The sequence below is a fragment of the Pteronotus mesoamericanus genome, unplaced genomic scaffold (assembly GCF_021234165.1).
Source record: "Pteronotus mesoamericanus isolate MK-2021 breed Mesoamerican mustached bat unplaced genomic scaffold, CSHL_Meso_final scaffold_21, whole genome shotgun sequence".
NCBI lineage: Eukaryota > Metazoa > Chordata > Mammalia > Chiroptera > Mormoopidae > Pteronotus > Pteronotus mesoamericanus.
The window spans coordinates 30,122,172-30,145,754 of NW_026555310.1; the positions used below are offsets into that span (position 1 = coordinate 30,122,172).

The following is a 23,583-nucleotide window of genomic DNA, read 5'->3' on the forward strand; positions in this document are numbered from 1 at the left end:
AGAATATTACAATATATATGCCAACACAACTAGTGCCCCATCTTTAGAGCACTCAGTCTTTAATCAGTATTCAATTTCAAATTTATCCTAAATATTGTGTCTCTATATTCTAATACAGCATTTTATTTTTAGCACAAGCATACTAATGGTGTTATATATTTCTGTGGAATGTGACTTTAAATAAATGAGGACACTATGATTTATGAAGATGTTTATTCCTCAGTAATTTATTGGTTTTAATTACTCAAATAATAAATTATCAAATGTAGAATATCTTAAAAAGTGTGTACATGAGGCACTTGTTTAAAGATCTAAGAAATTTATAACCAGAACATTAGATTCTTCACCTGGGGAAAAAACCCAATACTCACCCTTACCCTGCCCAGTTTTTCTTTAAGTGATTTCTTCACTGCATGTACCATTTATTCATAAGCACACATACTGTAGAGCACAGTCTCAGACACCGCTCAGCTGCAGAGATGAGTGACCAAAGAGTAACCTACGCAGAACTGAATCTAGTTAAGGACTCAAAGAGACAGCAAATGAAACCAAAGGGCACCAAAGGCTCCATTCTGGGACCCAAACAGGAGATAACCTATGCAGAATTAAATCTTCAAAATGTTTCTAGGGATCTTCAAGGGAATGACAAGAATGGCCACTGCAAAGGTAACACTTTCAATAGACACACAGTATAACTGTTCTAGGATGTGCAACTGGGTGCAGAAATGTAGAAAAGAATTGGGAATACACATTTTTTTTTATGTTAAGGATTAGATCTTGAAGATGGAATAAGATATTCTAAGGTGAAAGCTGAAGACTAATTATATTCAGGCATTTCTGTAAGTTGTGGTCTTAGTCCACTAACTCATACAGCATTATATTTAGTGAAAATGCAATTATATATTCTGAAAGGAAAATTACAGTGGTAGATATTGGCTCTGGGTCCAAGTTTACATATATGTTCCTCTGTGTATAAGCTCTTCAAACAATTGTCCCATCTTTCCTTTCTCAGTGTTTGCATTTCCCTCCCTGCAGCAACCGTGTCTCCTCCAGAGAAGCTCATTGCTGGGATCCTAGGGGTCGTCTGCCTTGTCCTGTTGTCCACTTTGGTAGTGATAGCTGTTATTCACTGTAAGTCAATTATTGTAAGATTTTATGAAACTTTTTACTTGTATGTTTATCAGTGCCCCCAAACACTTCATAATATTTAGAATAGAAGTTTCATTTTAAGCTTTGTTTTTAGACTAAGTACAAAATTTTTTATTCTGAATTTGTCCAAAGTATAAATATCAGAATAATTTTAGGAAGTAATTTATAAATATATATATATATATTTACACATATATATACACACACATATATACCCCATGTATTCATATATATTTGTATTATAATTTCAAGCATTCTTAAGGATACTTTATTGAGAAATACAAATTAATTTTTCATATGGTTAATCCAAATACTGTAAGACTTGGTGGTTTTGTTCTCAAGGCTTTTGAAAGCCTTTTGAACATTTTCCCCCAAGTTATCATTACTTCATTAGTTTTTCTTGGTAAAATCAATTTTATTCCATATTATTTTAATCCTAGACAATATACCACATTTCAAATTAAGAAACAAAAGTGTAACGATTTATTTAGATCAACATTATTTTTTGTAACAATTACTTGTTTTTTCTAGTTAATATAACACTGGTGCAGAATAATTCTTCTTCAGTCACAGAGATCCAGAAAGGTATGTAATTATTTTCTACATTCTGATATTAGTAGCCCATGCTTTGTCTCTAACATACTCAAATTTATAGCTTTTTGACAGGGGGAACAAAAACTATACTGGATAATGAACTTACATAAATAATGAGTACAGAAAAATGTTTTTCTTATGAAAAATGTAAAGAAATACTGATTTAAAATCATTATACCCATTGTTGCTAATTGCCTCAAAGATAACTGTCGTTTTCTAAAACTGTGATTTCATTCATTGACATTCAGGACATATAGAAGGTGGATATTTTTGTTTGTGTGTTTGCTTCATACAGGCACATAAATTAAGGAATGAGAAGCTGACCCTTCTCTATGACTGTGTTTGAGCGTATATGAGTGCATCTTGCTTTATGTGTACCAGTCTGTGAGGGTTTGCATATATGCTGTGCACTAATGCGTCTGTGTCTATGCAAAGGTCAAAATTAATTTTCACTTTTAAATGCACATTGTTCTTGGATAATAATACAAAATCTTTCTTCAGCATATCATTGTGGTCATTGTCCACCAGAGTGGTTAATGTATTCCAACAATTGCTACTACATCAGTACTGAAAAAAAGACATGGAATGAGAGCTGGATGGCCTGTGCTGCTAAGAACTCTAGCCTGCTCTATGTAGATGATAAAGGAGAAATGGTAAGATTTTTAATATTTCTAACATTTATTTAAAATATCATTTTATATTTTAAATATAATTCATTCACATTTTATATATATTTGCAGTTTATTTAAAGAATATTAATATTTAATTTGACTCTAAAATATTTTATTTCTATTTTATGCCATTAATGTGCATTATATCATTTCAGGTCTTAATTTTCCTAGACAACAATACTTCTATAAATGCTTTTTATAGCTTCTAAGAATGCTTTTTTTTGTAAAATAACCTTGCTACTTAATTTTGCCATACATCATGGAAACTAAAGACACCATGTCTGTGTATATTACAAATAAAAAGACCTATGTAACTTCAAGTGAGATCATGAAATAGATGTTTCCAGTCCATTCCTGTGCACTCTCTAATAAGTTCTCCCCTCTCCTCACTTAACCACTATTCTGATATTTTAGATAACAAATTATCTTTGCTTAATTTTGATTTTTATATAGTGAGAATCATTCAGTATAATTTTGTCTCCTTTAACTCACAAATGATATTTTTAAAATTTATCCATATTATTGCATTAACCTGTAGTTTGTTAATTTTTACTGCTATATAGTATATACAGAATATTTAATCTATTCTACTCAGAATGTAGATGATGTCTTTTAATATGTGGGTATTATGAATAATTATTTAGCAAAGATCCTTGTGTATGTTTTTTCAAATATTATATTGTATTTAAAATAATTTATAATATATACCAGTAATATATATTATATTTATATGCTACAAATGTTATATTGATAATAATATAATAATTTATAAACACAGATTTGTATCTCAAGGTTACAAATGCATGTATATGTCAAATTTTTAAAACTATCCCAGCATTTTTTGGTTTATTGTGTAAGTACACATTTTATTTAATAGTTCCATGATCCAAAACTTAGTACTGTTGGGAATTTTAATGCCATCCCTTCTGATCATTATATAAAAGTATCATTATGACATTAATAGGAATTTTTCTGGTTACTGATAAATAGAACACATATTTCAGAGCATTAATCATTATGAAAGTCTCCATCGTGGGAATGAGAAGTGCCTCTTGACCATTTCCCTCACATGTTACCTGTTTTCCTCCTTAGAAGATGTTAAATTTTGGATCTGAGCTACTTTTTGAATCTGTAAGCTGCAAATGGCTTTTTTGGCTATCAATTTATATTTTTGTTCTCATACTGGAGTCTTTTAATGACCTGAATTTATTAATGTTACCTAGTCTAATATCTCATTTTGGTGTTTGGAATTATTTTGGAATTATTTCAGGAGTTAGTCAAAGTTCATGAAAATAATCTTTCATCTTTTTTAAAGAAAAAAGATTTATTTTTTTTTATTGATTGACTTTTATGTTTAGGTTTATAATACTTTGAGACTTTATATTGTTTGATGCTGTGTTTGTGATGCTGCGTGACAGAAGTGAAGTTTATACTTTCCTACACCATTATCAAGTTGGTGCAGCATAATGTATGTCAGATGATCTCTTCTGCATAAACAACTTTATATACATGAGTCGGTATATTTTAACATAAAATTTAGAACGTTCATTCATTGTGTCTCAAAAATTTTTCTGACTTTGTCTTTCTTTCTTAGTCACAGACAATAATTACAGCTATGTCAGTTTTACTGATAAATTTCTAAAGGCCTCTGAAGCTCCATTAATTTTTCCCTCTTTTTCTCTCTACCCTCAAGAATTAATTATTTCTGTTATTCATCTTAATTTCATCAATTCTTTCTCCTACATCTTAAGTGTAATGTAAGTGTATTGAATTTTTTAATGTAGGTAATGTATTTTTCAACTAAGAATTTTTTATTCATTCATACAGTTTTTATTTTTCTAATTGTTCTGTCACTGTCATCATATTTTCATACGGTTATTTGAACTTAGTTTTCTTAAGTAATTTTCAAGGAAATACATATTTATAGTAATTACTATAAAATGTTTTGATAATAAATCCAAAATCTTATCAGTAAAATTTAGATTCTATTGAGTGATTTTTCCTCCTGATTATGGAAGATATTTTTTCAGTTTCTTTGCATAATTTTTTTAAAAATTTAAGTAAATATTTTTGATAATACATCCTTCTTAGATATTTTTTGTAACTTCAGTAAAATATTAGAGTAGAATATTGTCTTTTGAAGTGTGATCACTCAATTTTCAAAAGTCTCATTATTTTATTTTAAGCCTGGCTTACTAGGGATTCCCCCTGCATATGCATAGCTCAGTTGACAACCAATGATTTTTTTAAATGTATTCAGATACCTCAAGTCCCTATAGCTTCCTCCCGCTGTTGTTTGATGTATTTGTGTGTGTGTTTAAGAGAGTGCTCATAACTTTAAAATCAGTACTCAAATCACATTTGGTTTTTATTTTTTACTGGACCATCGGTACTTCTTCTACACATGTGCACATTTTTTCCATCATTCAAGCATGTGTGGAGAGCCAGTTACATCTCCCGTCAAGGCACATATATAAAAAGCAACCAGTAAAGGTATAAATAAGTGGAACAACATATTGATTGCTCTCTCACTCTCTCTCTCTTACTCTCTCAAATCAATAAAAACAAAATAAAAACAAAACAAAATAAAAAAACAAATTGATTTAAAAAGGCAAGTGAGTTAATGGACAAACATCTAATTATTTTTCAATGAAGAGTGGTAAAAAATGGTTATCTGTGTATGAAAATAAAGAACAGCTTAAAAGCTTGTACGTTTTAAAACTTTTATCTTAATTTGTTTTCTAAACTGTCAGTTATAAAACCATCAAAAAATGAAAAGCACAACATAGAGAATATCACAAACAGTATTCTAGTAACCATGCACGGTGTCAGATGGACCCCAGACACAGTGTCATGGCCACCTTCAAGGAGTACAAACGGCCAAAAAAATGCTGAATGTCAACTGTAGCAAATAATTTCTTTAAAAGTTGTTCTTCAAACTGAATTCTCACAAGATATCAATGTGACATTTTTTCTGAGGCAATATTATTAGTGTCCAATATCATATTCATTGTTTTGGTATTTTAAATATTTTCATCGTGTTCAGTTAGAGTTCTCTATTCTCCCCATTACTTATTACTTTCCCCTACATTCAATCCTTCAACTTGTTGTCCTTGTCTATGGGTCCATTGTACATGTTACTTGACCCTTCCCCTTCTTTACACAAAAACCCCCTCCCCCATCCCCTCTTGTCACTGAAGTTTGTTCTTTATTTCCATGTCCCTGGTTCTGCATTACTTGCTTATTTGTTCTGTTGGTTAGGTTCCCCTTATAGGTGAGATCATATGATATTTGTCTTTCATCGCCTGGCTTAGTTCACTTAGCATAATGCTCTACAGTTCCATCCATGCTGTCATGAACTATAGGAATTCCTTCTTTCTGTTGTGTAGTATTCTATTGTGTAAATGTACAATAGTTTTTCCATACATTCATATACAGATGGCATTGAGGCTGCTTCCAGAACTTGGTTATTATAAATTACACTGCTATGAACATTGGGATGCATAAGTTCTTTCGAATTGGTATTTCAGGATTCTCGGGGTGTAATGCCAGCAGTGGAATTGCTGGGTCAAAAAAGAATTTCCACTTTTAGTTTTTTGAGGAAATTCCACACTGTTTTCCACAGTATCTGCACCAGTCTGCATTCCCACCAACAGTGTACTAGGGTTTCTTTTTCTTCACAACCTCACCAACATTTGTTGTTTGTTGATTTAAGATGACCATTCTAACGTGAAGTGACATCTCATTGTGCTTTTAATTTGCATCTCTCTGATGGCTAGTGATGCTGAGCATCCTTTCATATGTCTCTGGGCCCTCTGTATATCTACCTTGGAGAAGTATCTGTTCAGATCCTTTTTTAAATTAGGTTGTTTTTCTTCCGGAAGTGGAGTTGTGTGAGTTCCTTACATATTTTGGAGATCAAACCATTGTTTGAGGTACCATTGGCAAATATATTTTCCCATATGGTTGGTTCCCATTTCATTCTGCTGATGTTTTCTTCAGCCATGTGGAAGCTTTTTAATTAGATGTATTCCCATTTGTTTATTATTTCCTTTATATCTCTTGCTGTAGAGGACGTATTGGTGAAAATATTGCTGCATGGAATATCTGAAATTTTCCTGCCTATTTTCTCCTCTAGGACTTTAATGGTGTCATGACTTATATTTAAGTCTTTTATCCATCTTGAGTTTATTTTTGTGTATGGTGTAAGTTGGTGGACAAGTTTCATTGTTTTTCATGTAGCTGTCCAGATCTCCCAACACCATTTGTTGAAGAGACTCTTTTTACTCCATTTTATGCTTCTGCCCGCTCTGTCAAATATTAATTGACCATAGAGACGTGGGTTTATTTCTAGACTCTCTATTCTGTTCCATTGATCTATGGGTCTGTTCTTATGCCAATACTGGACTGTTTTGATTACACTGGACTTGCAATATAGTTTCATATCAGTTTCATATTGTGATTCATCCCAGGGATGCAAGGATCATACAATATCACAATAGATGCAGAAAAAGCATTTGATAAGGTACAACACCCACTTAGGATATAAAACACTTAGCAAAGGGGGAGTTGAGGGAGCATATCTCAAGGTAATAAAGGTCATATACAAGAAACTTATGGTCAACATCATACTCAACGTGAAAAAACTAAAAGCTTTCCCACTAAGATTGGGAACAAAAAAGTGTGTCCACTTTCACCACTTCTATTCATCATAGTATTAGAAATTCTAACCACAATGATCAAACAAGAAAAATAAATAAAAGGCATCCAAATTGGAAAGGAAGAAGTAAAACTCTCTTAGTTTGCAGATGACATGAGAGTGTACATAGAAAGCCATAGAAACTTATAAAGTCCACCAAAAAAATAACTTGACCTAATAAGTGAATTGGGCAAAACAGCAGGATACAAAGTCAATATTCAGAAAACAAAGGCATTTTTGTATACTAACAATGAAATATCAGAAACATAAATCAGGAAAAAATCCCATTTACTATAGCAACAAGAAAAATAAAGTACCTAGGAATAAACCTAACCAAGGAGGTAAAAGACCTGTACTCAGAAAAGTATACAACACTGAAGAAAGAAATTAAAGAAGGCACAAATAAATGGAAGCATATACTGTGTTCATGGATTGGAAGAATTAACATCATCAAAATGTCGATACTACCCAAAGCAATTGATAGATACAATGCAATCTCTATTAAAATATCAGTGACATATTTCACAGATATAGAACAAACATTTCAAAAATTTATTTGGAACTATGAACAACCTCAACAGCCTCAGCAATTTTGAGAAAGAAGAACAAAGGGAGATCATAATATCTGATATCATTGTTTACTGTTAACAAAAATGTATTCAAAATCTCAACATACAAATAAAAAACAAAGGCAAAATAATTTTAATATAGTTATTTAAAATATAAAGGTTGCTTTGACCAGTATGGCTCAATTGTTTGGGCGTCCTCCCTAAAGGGAGATGACACTCGTTCAATTCCCAGTCAGGGCATATGCCTGTGTTATTGCAGGATTGGTCTCCAGTGGGCACAGGAGAAACAACCAATTGTTGTTTCTCTTTCTTTCTCTCTCCCTCCCTCTATCTGTAAAACTAAATGAATAGAATCTTTAAAAGAATAAATAAAATAAAATAAAATAAAATAATAAAATATAAAAATTAATAATTTTGTTCTATTCTTCAATGCTAGCCATGTTGTAGATTTCTAGCTTTCTTTAATGATTTGTGCATATCACAGCAATAAGCAAGATTCTTTTTCTGATATTCTGCTGCCCTTGACAACTGCTATTGGCTTCTTGGACATTCATCCCTGCATTTTCAACTTTGGCCTCTATGCTATCACACCTCTTTGAGGGAGAGTTTAGCTTTTCCAGGACACAAGTTGACTTTCTTTTGAGCTCTCCTCAGGAATTTGACCAGATGCCCTGGAACTGGCTCCCCACTTGAGCAACAAACTCTTTCTCTTTCTTAGCAGCTGGCCTTTGGACCTTTGGAAAGTTAGTCAGTGATGTTGTAAATTCAACCAATAAGTAATCTCTTGTAATTTCCTTTCATGCTGTTCACTGAGGGTGGTGGTGTAACGGGGCACAGCCAGGCCCCACCAAAGGGTATTTTGTAACGGAGTCCAGAGATTGGGGTGTCCAAGAAAAATATATTCTTCCCACCCCAGGGCGGGCCGCCATGGGGGATGGGAGCCTTGAGCAGGGCCTTTGAGAGTCAGTTTGCATGTCAATAACAGGATAGCTTTCTTCCTCTTTTGCAAAGAGGATTATTTGGCATATCACTAAAGCTAATCAGGAAGGTTTAAAAGACTTAATACAGAATGTAACTGGGAGAGAGGGAGGAGAGAGAGAGAGGCCTGCTGGAGAGACAAAGGGACACAGATTCTGGGGAACAGTGTGAAGACCAGTGGGCTGGGAGAAGGTGCCACATGGTTATGGATTAAGAGCTGGAGATCGCGGCGACGCAGTGGATGGTGCTGAGAACCGCGAGAGGCCTGCCTAGCCGAGCCCCGGACTTCTGTTCTTTTTTTTCTTCTGAAGGACGGGTACCCCTGACTGGCCTGACTGGGCAAAGGGGAGAAGGCAGGACAGTGTGTGTGCTGGTGGTTGTTTTGAAGGGATTTTGAGATTTAAGGGTGACATTTAGCCATTAATCAAACCTGTATAACTTTTGAATAAATACTTCCTTTTCCTTTTCACCAAACTCTGCCATTCAGAGCCATAATTCCAAGGGTGGGGGGCAAAGGACCCACAACCGAGGGGTCCCGGGGAAGGAGGGTGTCGTTGTTTTGGTAATAGCATCTGGCCATCATCCCCGCAACGGGTCCTTTTTTTTTTTTTGGTAACAGTGGGAAGAGATTCAAGCTGTTTAATGGATTTATCTGTTTCTTTGGCCAGTTGATTAGGATACTGCTGTTTTTATTGCAGCCATTGCCTCAGTTCAGGTGAATCTTGAGATGTTCCATATTGATTCAGATTCCTTTATTTTTCTACAGAATGCCATTTGATCTTCTAGATGTTGGATTATTGGGTCAGCTAGGCAGGGTTACCCCTTGAGTGCAGGTGCCATGGGGGGCGCTGCCCTGGGTGCTCGTGGATCTCTGAAGATTACTGTCCAGAGCCAGTTTAGGAGGGAGTGGGGCTCTGAATCCCACAGAGACCATCCTGGGGTTGTCACAGATGGGGGAATAAACACGAGTCATCACAAACACTTCTCTGTTTGCCAGGACAGGGGACAGACAGGGCTCTTCCTGCTAGCGGAGAAGGCGCCAAGCCCCCGTTTCCAAAAGCTTTTGTTGAGAACCAAATGAACAAGGATATACAGCAAAGCTCATCAATCAATGTCAAAAGGCTGTGTTTACAGAAAACAGATGGAGATCATAGATAATAATTGGAGGAACACAAGAAATCTGCCTCAGGTCAGGGTCTAAGAATAATGTAAATCTCCCAGTCTGAGCCGGTTATCATAGCTTTTGAAAGAAGAACAAAGCACGCTTCAAGGAACTTCTAGGCTTAATTGTCCCCTGGGTACTGCTTGATCCAGTTTAGGGCTGTACCTGCCTTTAGTATTGTTTCAAGCCTGAGCCAGGTGGGTGGGGCAGAAAGACCAAGAGATAAGGAGACGTCTTTCAGATAGAATGAGGACTCCGGCCATGCCCAAGCTGAGTTGAGGGGTGAGGGCCTTTATGCCCTTTCTCCATGTCCCCCAAGTCCTTGTCTGCTGTCCATATCAGCTGTGCCTGGCTTAAGTTGTCCCTCCTCATCAAGAATCTTACCCATCTTTGACTAACTGACGTCACAGGGCCAAGAAGGGTAATGTGAGGGAGACAGGGGCTGTGGCAGGGATAGGTTTCGCCTCCTCAGAGGCCTGTTTTCCCAAGGCCTCCTTAATTATTTCCAGCCTCGGGGGCCCTCTTGCCTGTCGGTGAGGCTACAGTCTCTGAAACCAGACAGGGTGTTTCCCAACATGCAGGAGGTGGTTGATTTGCTCATTCACTAATTGTGTCAGATGTTGGTGGGCTGTGCAGTTTATTTAGCCATCACCTCCTCCTGCACTGCATGCCAAGTTTGTTTGTTTTTACCAATTCAAATTATTTTACCAGCTTTTACTTAATTTCTCATGAAATGTATTTTCCCACAGAATTTTTTGAATATTTTCAAAACATTTCTATGGATTGGACTCTCCTGCAGAAATAATAATGATTCTTGGCCATGGACCAATGGCTCAACTTTCTCTCCCAAAATGTAAGCTTCTTGAAAACTCATATATTTTATTCTTTATAAATCAGAAATTAACCTTAGAAATAAAAGGCAATGTGTTAACAATTATATGAATAAACTATTAAAGTGTTTTTGATGAAAATAATTATAAGAAATATCTGGATTTAGTATGTAACAAATACTCTAAATAAATTGTTTATTACTTAAAATATTAATTTATACGTTACCAGATTAATGATTTATTATCTTTGTATTTCAGGTTCTCAATAGCATCAAAGCTGGACAATAACTGTGCATGTATGAATTTTTTCAAAAACAACACCTATCCTGTATCCTGTACAGAAACAAAAATATATGTTTGTAAACACAAGGCATTTTAGCTTCCTATATTTGGAATAATCATACTCTCAGTATTTCTAAAATACACATTTTTAGTTTCTTCAAGAACATTGCAATTATTTTTGTGGATTTTTTTAAAAGATATTATTTTGAGACAAGTTTATTAATGACAATATTAAGAGGAAAATATTGTGATTTCCCATATTTCCCCTGTCCCCCATTATCAACCTCAATACCAGAGTGGTATATATGCCACTATGCATGAGCCTACATTCACACATTATAGTCACTTAAAGTCCATAGTTTATCTGAATCTTCACCCTTGCTATTGTAAAATTATTTTAATATCTACATTTATGTTAATTTTTAAAATACATATCCAGGTACATATACATTTTAAAGTTTCTGTTATTAATTTAAGTAAATCATATATAAATTTTGAATTATAATATCAAGAACTGTTATTTTTAAATCTATATTAACAGGAACAATTTTACACACATTTTCAATTTCATTGATTTGACCTTGCTTTAATGTTGGGAACAAGGACTGAACATCTTATGGTGGCAAGGTATATAAGTCAGCTGAGTTAGGAGAGAGAAATGTTAAATCAAACTTTAACATTTGACTTAAAGAATTATTAACTATTTGGGGACAGCCTGCAGAGAGGGATAGAAGAAAATTATAAAATCTACCATAGGTTAAAGAAGAGGACCAAAGGAAACGATCATATGGAAGCCCAGCCTACTTCCTCAGGGATGGCTTTCAGACTTTTAAGGAAGACAGTATCACTACAGAAAACGTTATGAACTGCTCTAGGACAGTGCACTACTTAGTCTGCAGGCTGGCATTTGTGAGGATGGCTCTCACTCTAGGGCTGGAAAGCATAAAGACCTCCCTGCCAAAATGTCAGCAGATAGAGGTTGGAGGAAAGGGAATGATAGCTGTGACTAGCCACCAAACTTGCTGGAGCCTGAATCTCACAGGAATGTCCTGTATGCATGTAGCTGCCAATTACACCTCTCTGGCCTAAGGAAACAAAGCACCATGAAACTAGGAAGAGGAGGCCTTTCTCTCTAGTGCACTTTACTGACAATCATCAAGCCACCTATCTGACAGGGGAAGGAAGGTTATACAATCTAGTGTCATTATCTCAGAAATGTCAATAAAGAAATTTGGAACAGAGGGTAATAATTCTAATTGACACACAAAGTTACTATGCAATAACCCCAAGTTTTCTATAGCAAAACCATGTAAGTATGCCTCACTTGCTCAAAGAAAGGAACAGACAAATTTCTTCTGAGTCTACTTGCTCAAAGAAAGGAACAAACAAATTTCTTCTGAATCTACTTGGGTGTAGCTCTATCAATGATTAGAAGGTTTTTTTGTTGTTTGTTGTTGTTGTTGTTTTGGTAGAGACCAGTGGTTTCATTGAGTAATAATCAGTGTCCTTTGATATTATTTAATGTATTTTCTTTTCCTCTACCCGATTTTATTTATTTTGGAAGGTACCTTGTTTTGTTAAATTCTCTTTTTCTGTTTTGACACTCTTAATTACTGTGCTTAGAGAAATACTTTGATGGAATAAAATATTGTTAAATAAGGAAGAAAATAAAAATTAAGAGGATAAAATATCCATATGAATCAAATAGTTATTGAAGGAATATGGGATAAAATTTAGTAATTTCACAACATTCATAGATATTTTCACTCTAATTCAATTACAAGTGGGAAAGATCCTATACCCACTTATTATTTGAAAATTATTAATAGCACTATACATTCATCTCTTGAATATATTGTCTTTATATTTTCTATATTCCTTATATTCATATAGGGAAATATGTGAATATTTGATATTAATTTCATATAATATGTACATTGCAGCTGTATTTAATTGCTGAAGTTGTGTTCAAACAACCCTGTTGCACTGACATTTAAAAACTAACATTTATTGTATTCATTTATTTCTCATTTACCTATTTATGGGTTTTTTTTAGGTTTTTTTTTCATTTGATATAGGCTAAGCATGTACAGGCTTAGCTCCTTACCACAGATTCAGTTCTGATTGTTGTCATATATTTTATTTTCTGAACAATGGACTACCTTGTATGTGACCTTCTCATAGAAGTTATTAGCAACTTTTAGCAGGTATAGCAGAGGTGTGTTTCTTAATAACTGTGCTGAGAACTCATAAACTGTTACCTCTGTAATCATATTATATTATCAAAACAAATCACATGGCCAATAATTTCTTAACTGTGCTGAGAACTCATAAACTTTTATCTTTGTAATCACATTATATTATCAAAACAAATCTCATGGTTAATATTATTAATTTCTTGCAAAGTATACTCTTCTCATAGTGGTCAGAGAAAAGAAATGTTGATTCACCAAAAAATAATCTAGTCTACAATAATAGCCATAATAACAGGTTCAGGAGAGAGAGAGTGTGTACCAGCAGTTATATCCATCTGTAGGAGTTAAGGACGTCCCAGAAGTTAGAAGATAACATATCCCCACATGTACTGTAGAGCTATATTGTTCCTCTTATCATTTCAATATTGCCATTTTCTTTGTATTTTGACTAAATTAATTAACAAATTAATATAAATATTATTTCATGTTAGAAATATTCAACTTAAAATACCAAATTGTAGAGTTCCAGTCATGATTGAGGCATAGATAAACATGCTTCTCCTCCTCATGCAACAGCAAAATTTACAACAAAACCTCAGAACAAATAACACCCAGAACTGTCAGAAAATCAGACTGTATAGAAGTGCATCAACCAAGGATTTAAAGAAGTCACTTTCATTTAAATGGGTAGGAGAGGTAGAGTTGTTGAGATAAGTAGAGAGGTGAGGAGATGCTGTGTGGCCCTGAGAGGCAACAGTGGAGGCAGAAAAGGCGGTTCCACAATCTTGTGTAGTGGATGAAAATCAGGAGGGATCACCTTGGAGCAAACAATCCCAACCCGTGGCCAGACCATTCAGTCCAGGGTTCCAGTGTCAGGAAGAGAAATACCAATAACTTCTGGCCATAAAAACCAACGAGGGTTGGGGCAGTGAAAGAAACAGCTGGATTTTCAAGAGAGTCCACATACAGAACTTGCAATAACTTAAAAGTTACACAAGCTCATCCACTCTGGGATTCACCACCAAGGTGGCAGCTGGAAAGGCACCAACTGCATACGGGAAGTGGGTAACATGACTGGAAACAAGGCAAGTGCGGGGAAAACCTCTAGGAACCAGGCAGGGACATTGTGCCCTCTCCAAGCACTACCCCCTGACAGAACCACAATGTGGCCAAGGGGGTTTCCCAACCCTAGTGATTACCTAAGGCTCCACCCCATGCAACTTAACTGATATGCTAAGACGGGGCATCAAAGCAGCTCTACTTAGCACACAGAAACAAATCCAGAGAGGCTGCCGAATTGAGGAAATAAAAAAATATGGCTCAAGTGAAAGAACAGAACAACACCTCAGAAAAAGAGCTAAACAAAGAGATAGCCAACATATCAGATACAGATTCCAAAACACAGGTTATCATGATACTCAGGCTAATTGAGTATGACAACAATATAAAGGAAGAAACGAAGGTTACACTAACTGAAATAAAGAAAAATCTACAGGAAACAACAGTGAAGGAAAAGAAGCTGGGATTCAGATCAATGATTTGGAACATAAGGAAGAAAGAAGCATTCAACCAGAACAGAAAGAAGAAACAAAAATTCAAAAAAAAATGAGGATAGTATAAGAAGCTTCTGGGAAATCTTCAAATGTGCCAACATTGAATCATAGGGATGCCAGAAGGAGAAGAGGAAGAGCAAGAAATTGTAGACTTATCTGAAAAAATAACGAATGAAAACTTCCCTAATTTGGTGAAGGAAATAGACATACAAGTCCAGGAAACACAGAGAATCCTAAATAAGTTGGACCCTAAGAAGACCACACTAAAACACATCATAATTAAAATGCTAAAGGTTAAAGATAAAGAGGGAACCTTAAAAGCAACAAGAGAAAAGCAGAGAGTTACCTACAAAGGAGCTCCCATAAGACTGACAATGGATTTCTCAAAAGAAACTGCAGGCAAGAAGGGATGGGCAAGAAGTATTCAAAGTCATGAAAAGTAAGGACTTACCACCTAGATTACTTTATGCAGCGAAGCTATCATTTTGTATGGAAGGGCAAATAAAGTGATTCCCAGATAAGGTAAGCTAAGGAGTTCATCATCACCAAGCCCTTATTACAGGAAATGTTAAAGGGGCTTATTTAAGAACAAGAAGATCAAAACTATGAACATTGGAATGACAACAAATTCACAACTATCAATAACTAAATTAAGAAAAATTAAGAAAACCAGGACAGGAACAAAATCATAAAAATGGAGTTCATATGGAGGGTTATCAGCGGGGAGGGTAAAGGAGGAGAATGGAGGAAAAGGTGCATGGATTAAGAAGCATAACTGGTAGGTGCAAAATAGATAGAGATTAAGAATAGTACAGAAAGTGGAGAAGCCAAAGAACATATATGCACGATACATGGACAGGAATTAAAGGAGGATTTAAAGAGGGGTTGCTGCAAGGAAAGGGGTACCAGGTAGAGGGGGACAAATGGGGAAAATTGTGACAACTGTAATAGTATAGCAAATATACTTTTAAAATAAAACAAAATACCAAATTGTAAATACAGAGAAACAAACAGAAATCATGAAACTTTTGAGGGGACATCATCAAACCAAATGATCAGGAGAATAAGTCTGAATAGGAAATTAATTGAGAAAGCTAACGTTTCCAAATAAAAGAAATGAGATGTCCTGGGATGATCTTGGGAAAATGGTGACTTGTGTGTGTACACTTAAAACCCCGTTCGTCTCAACAGCTACTTCTCTAATATAAAATGATTATGACAGCAGCATCACAGAGATTGAAGAGTTTGTCTGAAATGCTCTAACCTTCACAGATGTTCAGCACAACTAATAAAAAGAAATAAGAAATTATTTCTTATGGGAATGGAAAATGTCCTTGGGACCATAAGGAAGACAAATATTTTGTGACAATTAGGAGCAAATTTATCAACATGCTAGTTTTCACACCAACTTCATGTCTTTGTTCAAATATTACATTCCAAGTGAATCCCAAAGGAATTCCAGTTTCCTCACAAGAAGGCACTACCAGTTCTAACTTTGTTCAAAATGTTTTCATGCAACATGTATACCTCATAATATCATATGTTTTAATGTTTTCTACCTTACGCAAAAAAATATCTATCATGTCATAGTTCTGGAAGCTTAACCTTTGAAATTAAGGTGTCAACAGGGCTATCTTCACTGTGAAGATTCAGGGGAGATTACAGAACATTCATGTCTCTTAGTTTTGAGGTGTAGCCTGTCTTTGGCATTCCTTACCTTACAGACATTTTACTCTGATCTCTGCCTCTGTCATCTCATTGTTCTCCCTGTGTATCTGTTTCTGTGTCCAAATGTTCCTCTTCTTATAGGATATCATATGCATTAATTAAGAGCCTTCCTACACCAGTGTAACCTTATATTAACTTAATTATATTTGCAAAGGTCTTATTGCCAGATAAGGTCACATTCTTGGACTCTAGTAAACATTAATTGGGGGTTGAAGGGGTGTGAGCATGTGATACTAGAAAACGACTGTAAAAACCAGGTTAGTGTCCATATCTTTTGCTGAGTGTCATTGTCACTGGAAACAGTATTTGGGTTGGTGTTCCTGAAAACTCCATTCCAGTCGTGTGTGTTAAAGGTGGGAGTGTGACGTGAAGGCTCTCAGAGGAGAGGGAGAAAATGTCCTGTCACAAAATTAGAACAGTTGACTGAGAATTCATGTCTCCATGACATTTCAAATCTTTCAATATTCTTAACACTTTTATCTATGAGCAAATCCCCACATAAAGTGGTTTAATTAGAGAATAATGATAATGATTTTGGAATAATACACAAGTGTACATTATCACATTTTTCACAACACTTAATTTTCTTAATTTTATCAGCATTGTGTGTTTTATTCTTTCTACAATTTAAACTCTTCCATTCTTTAAGAAGCCAAAGACAGAGTATGTAACATTTAAATAAAACAAACCAATGTATAAAAGTATCACAAAAATGAATGATAATAGAGACCAGTTAACTAGAATTTCTACCATAAAGGGGTGGGAAAATCCATCAGATATTTAAAAATCCACAAGATATCTGTTGATGTAAAGTTACAGGATCTCATCTGGATCTAGGTATTCAGCTTTTTATGGTTAACTCAAAATATTCCAGTATGAACTTCCTTAGCAGACTGTGATTTCCTTCACTTGAGTTAATCTTAGATTTGAAAATGTTAAAATTTTATTTTGACTTAAAAGAAAATCTTATCTTTAATATACCACATTTTTCAAAGACAGACTCACATTTTTTAAAATTGTGACTTACAATGCGTTTGTCTCATGACCTGCTTACGATGACCAACTACTATTTTCATAGTTTCTTTATAACATTCAGCACCTGTCAATGTTAAAATTTGTTTGAAAGATACTTTTGAACTAATCCCATAGAAGTGGAGAAACCAGACCGATTGGTGATTCTTTGCCTATATATGTTTCTGAGGGTACAAGACCATGTTTTCACTACCCTAAAACATTGACTATTTTGAAAGTTTAGGGACAGAATGGAAAAGTAGAGACAAAAATAACGATGAAGGAATGGCAACATATGTGGTACCCGAGACTAGGTAATTTTTTTTTTAGTGAAAATCTAGGTATCTCATTTTAGACTAATACACACTGCTAAACCCTTGGTTACAAAGTTAAAACATCAGTCAGAGTATGAGTCTTTCTCCAAGCTGTAATGTAAATATTTTTGATGCCATTAATAAATTTCTTCATTTTATATTTTAAGAAAATTTAAAAACTGATGGCACAAAAATTAAGCTTAAAACTTTAAATAATTTGCTTTATCCTCTGAAAAAAAAAAAACTTCTTCTACCTTTTTTTTTCCCCAAATGTACAAGCATATCATAGCCTTAGAGAATATGTTTGCATTGGCTTTTCTGTTCTTTTGTGTGAATGAAGTGCATTTTTAAAAAAAAATATTTTATTTATTTATTTTTAGAAAGAGAAGGGGAGACAGAAGAGGTAGAGTAACAGCAACGTGTGGTTGCCTCTCATGCACCCCCTACAGGGGACGTGGCCCTCAGCGAAGGCATGTGAACTGACAGAGAATTGAAGAGCTGACCCTTTGGTTCCCAGGCTGGCATTCACTCTACTAAGCCACACCAGCCAGTGCGAAGTGCATGGTTTTAAGGCCATACTTTTCATCCCATGGTTTCTGACCTCAGTTATTTTCAGAATATAACAGGTAATAAGTAATTATGTTCACAGGGCTTTCTTTCAAAAATTGCACTTACACAATGAGATAAAACCATATTATAGAATATTTTGTCTTTGCAAATGCAATTTTTATTTTTTATTTTTTCAATTATAGTTGGCATTCAATATTATTTTATAGCAGTTTCAGGTGTGCAGCATAGTGGTTAGACATTTGATTACTTATAAACTGATCCCCAAATAAGTCTAGTACCTACCTGGCATTATATGTAGCTTTTTCAATATTATTGACTATATTTCCTATGCTTTACATCCCAGTGACAATTTTGTAATTACCAGTTTGTAGAATTTTATTGTAGATCTTCTCATATTCAGCAGGACTGTGTATCAATTAAATTTTTAAAATCTGTTGTTTTTTGTTATCTTTTTCCCCTTTGGTGAGGACCTTTAAGTTCTATGCTTTAGTAAATTTTAATTATACAGCACAGTGTTATTGAATATAGCCACCAGGTAATATATTAGATCCTTAGGATTCTTCATCTTATAAGTGAAACTTTGTACCCTTTTACTAACCTCCCCTTATTTTCTCTACGCTTGGCCCCCAGCAACCACTGTTCTCTAAATTTGTTATTTTTAAATTTCACATAGAAATGATACCATGAAGTATTTAGTTTTTCCATGTCTCTCTTATTTCACTAAGAAAAACGCCAGGGCTTATCCTAATCACAAATGACAGATAATTTTTATATTGTTGTTTCTTTTTATTATTGCTCTAGGAAATATTAAATGAGGATATATTATACCCTCATTTTCCCCTGCCATATCCACCCCCACCTCCCACACTCAATCCTAGCCCTCCATTGGCTTTGTCCTTGGGTCCTTTATATATATTACTTGAACCCTTCCTCTTCTTTCCTCTATTGCCCCCCTCACCCATCTACTCTGATCACTGTCAATTTGTCCTTTATTTCCATGTTTCTGGTCATATTTTGCTCTCATGATTGTTTTGTTGATTAGGTTCCACTTAATAGGTGAAATCATATGATATTTGTCTTTCACTGCCTGGCTTATTTCACTTAGCATAATACTCTCCAGTTCCATCCATGCTATTGGAAAGGGCTGGACTGACTTCTTTCTTTCTGTTGCATAGTATTCCACTGAATAAATCTACCACAGTTTTTTGATCCACTCATTTACTGATGGGCACTTAGGTTGCTTCCAGCTATTGGCTATTGTAAATTGTGCTGCTATGAACATTAGGTGCACAGGTTTTTTCATTTGGTGTTTCAGGATTCTTAGGGTATAATCCCAGCAGTGAAATTGCTGGGTCAAAAGGCAGTTCCATTTTTAGTTTTTTGAGGAAATTCCATACACTAAGTGGCTGCACTAGTCCACATTCCCACTAACAGTGGACTAGGGTTCCCTTTTCTCCACAACCTCATCAACACTAGTTTCTTGATTTGTTTATTATGGCCATTCTGAAGGGTGTGAAGCAGTATCTCACTGTGGTTTTAACTTGTATCTCTCTGATGGCTAGTGATGCTGAGCATCCTTTCCTTTGTCTGTGGGCCCTCTGCATGTCCTCCTTGGAGAAATGTCTGTTCAGGTCCTTTGCCCATTTTTTTAATTGGATTGTGTGTCTCCTGGTGTGGAGTCATGTGAGTTCTTTATATATTTTGGAGATCAAACCTTTGTTTGAAGTATCATTAGCAAGTATATTTACCCATACACTTGGTTCCCTTTTTATTTTGCTTCCTCTTTGGAGAAATATTTATTCAGGTCTTTAAATAATCTTTCATAGTGACTTGTATTTTACAACATGCATACCTTACTCATTAAAGTCTAATCAATTTGTACTTTAACATTCTCACAAAAGTAACCCTGCCATCTACTTTTATTTACTGCTTCTGCCATATTTGCTCCCTTGAATTACAATAAAATATTTACTTTAAAATTTGAAACTTCATCATTAATATTTTTCCTGTCAATATCCAGATAGATACATCCACATAATTTATTTATGCAACTCTTCTTTCTGTATACCCACATTTTCATCTACAAAAAGTGTTTCATCATTAGAAGCCCATTAAATGTTTCCTTTACTAAGATTCAGTTAACAATTTTCTCTACTTTTGAAATTCTTTGAAAATGAATTCACTTGCCATCATATTAAATGGATGTTTTCATTTGGTATTGAATTTCAATTTGACTGTCTCTCTTAGTTTACTAGGTATTGTAATTATTGAAAACAGTTGTAATCAAATATAGTCATAGACATTTATTATATATTAATATCATATAGAATCAGTTTTAACTACTCATTATTTTGAGTGATTTTTATGTGTCTTTATATTGTCTGAGTACATATTTCAATAAAATAAATACCATAAAAGCTGTATTTTCACATGTAACAAGGGACATGATATATACAACATTATTTAATTTGGAGCATGAATGTGAATGACTGTAAGAATAAACGTAATAGTTTTATAAAGACAACATAAGTGAGATTTACATTATTTGACATTATTAATAAATGACTTGATATAACTTTATCATGTAGTAATGGAAAAGAAAAGGTTATTGGCTTACTTTATAAAAACATAAAATACCATAAGATCTCACCTATAAGTGGAGCCTAATCAACAAAACAAACAAGCGAGCAAAATATAATCAAAGATATTGAAATAAAGAACAAATTCACAGTAACTAGAGGGGATTGTGGAGAGAGATAATGGGGGAAAATAACGTAATGGTCGTCAAGGACCATGTATAAAGGACACATAGACTTTGACAGCAGGGGTAAGTTCGAGGCAGGAATGGGGATGGTTGGAGCAGGGAGAAGTGGTGGAGGGAAAATGGAGACAGCTGTGCTTGAACAACAATAAAAAAAAATGTAAAATTTCTAGAAACAGGTGGAATTGGAAACACAACATGCCAGAACAAAAACAAATTTAAGAAGGAAGTTAATATCAATGAAGCAAGAAATATCCCAAATAAACAACTTATCTCTATGCCTTAATAGAAAAACACAAACTGAGTCCAAAGTCAGTAGAAGAAATGAAATAAAGGTTAGAACAGAAATAAATAATTGAAAAACAATGTAATAGATAAACCAACCTAAGAGTTGGATTTTTTAAGAAAAAAAAAATTGACAAACCCTTTGCTAGATTAATCAAGTAAAAGAGATAGAACCCAAACCAACAAAATTATGAATGAAAAATAAGACAGTATAGTTGAAACCACAGATATTCAAAAGACCATAAACGACTATGATGAACAATTATATGCCAACAAACTGGACAAAGGAAATGGAAATATTTTAGAAACATACAATTTACCAAGACTTAATCAGAAAGATGTAGAAATTCAGATAAACCAATCACTAATAAGGAGATTGAATCATTAGTGAAAAACTCCCAGTGAAGTTAAGCCCAGGACCATATGGCTTCACTGGAAAGTCTTACCAAACATTTAAAAGAAAATAACACTCCAAAGGAAACAGGGAGGGGCAAGGGAAAAAAAAAAAAAAAAAAAAAAAAAAAAAAAGAAAATTAACACCAACATTTATCAAACTCTTCTAAAAAATTGAAGAGGAGGGAACACTCCCAAACTCATTTTATGAGGCCAGCATTATCCTGATACCAAAATCATAAAAAGACACTACTAGAATAAAACATTACAGGTCAATATCCATGATAAATGTAGAAGCAAAAATTCTCAATAAAATACTAATAAATCTAATTCACATTAAAAGGATCATTCACCCTGAGCAAATAGGATTTACACCTGGTGCACAAGGATGGTTTAAGATAGACAAATTAATCAATGTGATACATTACACTAATAAAATGAAAGAAAACTATATGATTATCATAATAAACTCAGAAAAAGCATTGAACAAAATTCAACATTTACTATGATAAAAACTCAAAAAATATTCATAGAAAGGCTAGAGCTCAACAAAATCAGAAGCGTTTCTACACAGTAGCAACAAAACTTCTGACAAGGAAATAAAGAAATCAATTCCATTTACAGTAGAATCAAGGCCAATAAAATGCTAGGAAAGCATTAAACTAAGGAGGTGAAAGATCTCTACACAAGAAACTATAAGATATTCATGAAAGAAACTGAAGACACAAGTAAATGGAAAGATATTCCAAGCTCATGAATTAGAAATATTAATATTGTTAAATTGCCAGTATTACCCAAAATCATCTATAGGTTCAATGCAATTTCTATCAAGAGTCCAATGTCATGTTTTACAGAAGTAGAAAAAAACACCCCTATTTATGTGCAACCACAAAAGAACTTGAATAGTCAAATACATCTGAGGAAAAAGAACAAAACAAGGGGCATCACATTTCCTGATTTCAAGTTATACTATAAAGCTATAGTCATCAAATACTGTATGATCTCATATGTAGAATTCAAAAACAACAACACAAAATAAGTCCATAGAAAAAGAGTTCAGACTTGTGGTTGCTAAATGTAAAAGGCATTTAATAAAGTTGTATCTTACTGGTCATGTCTCATGATAAGCTCACATCTGATTGGTTAATACTTGGTACAAAAAATCCTTATAAACATGTATACACACCAGATTGCAAAACAACTCAATTGGCAGCAAAAAAGGTAATTACTATTAATATCTTTTTTACAAAAGGAATCAAGATTAAACAAACTTTTTGTCAGTTTGGAAAAAAATGTATATGTGCTAGTGTGCCATAAAATTTTAGTAATTAGTTTATGTGTGCCATGAGATGAAAAAGGTTGGAAATTGTTGGTCTATCCAGCAACCTAGACAGCTACTATGTGGTTAATGGGTAACATATACTGTATGAATATGCTGTATCTTCTTTATTTTCTTTTTGTGTTTCCTATATAAGAAGATGGATGTTAGCTGAATCTATTGTAATCATTTTGCAATACATACATATATCAAGCCATCATGCAGTAAAGTTTTGTATCTTTTCATGCTCATCATTTAACTTGTCTTTTAAAAGTCTTTTTTCTGCCCTTCCTATATTTTAATAAGGAAAAAAATTTAAATTACCTTTGTTTTCCCCTTACATAGTTAGATTTTAATATTCCTAATAGGAGTATTAAAACAAATATTCCTATTAAATTGCAATGAGTTATGATTTAAAAATGAATCAACAAAAATGTAATTAGTAGTTATATAATAATTTAATCTCTGTCATGGTGATATAGTTCAATATTTTGAATGTTTTATTCTTCACAGAAAAATTA

At 34.1% G+C, this 23,583-nt stretch overlaps 1 protein-coding gene across 1 annotated transcript; it reads left to right on the plus strand.

Annotated features, from left to right (window-relative positions):
* Window positions 1–479: 479 nt before the first annotated feature.
* Window positions 480–10,679, plus strand: LOC129084621 (NKG2-A/NKG2-B type II integral membrane protein-like). The gene is made up of 5 exons (XM_054590822.1): window positions 480–666; window positions 1,036–1,131; window positions 1,681–1,734; window positions 2,224–2,396; window positions 10,572–10,679. The coding sequence occupies exons 1-5, from the start codon at window positions 480–482 to the stop codon at window positions 10,677–10,679; spliced, it is 618 nt and encodes a 205-aa protein (XP_054446797.1).
* The last annotated feature ends 12,904 nt before the right edge of the window (window positions 10,680–23,583 follow it).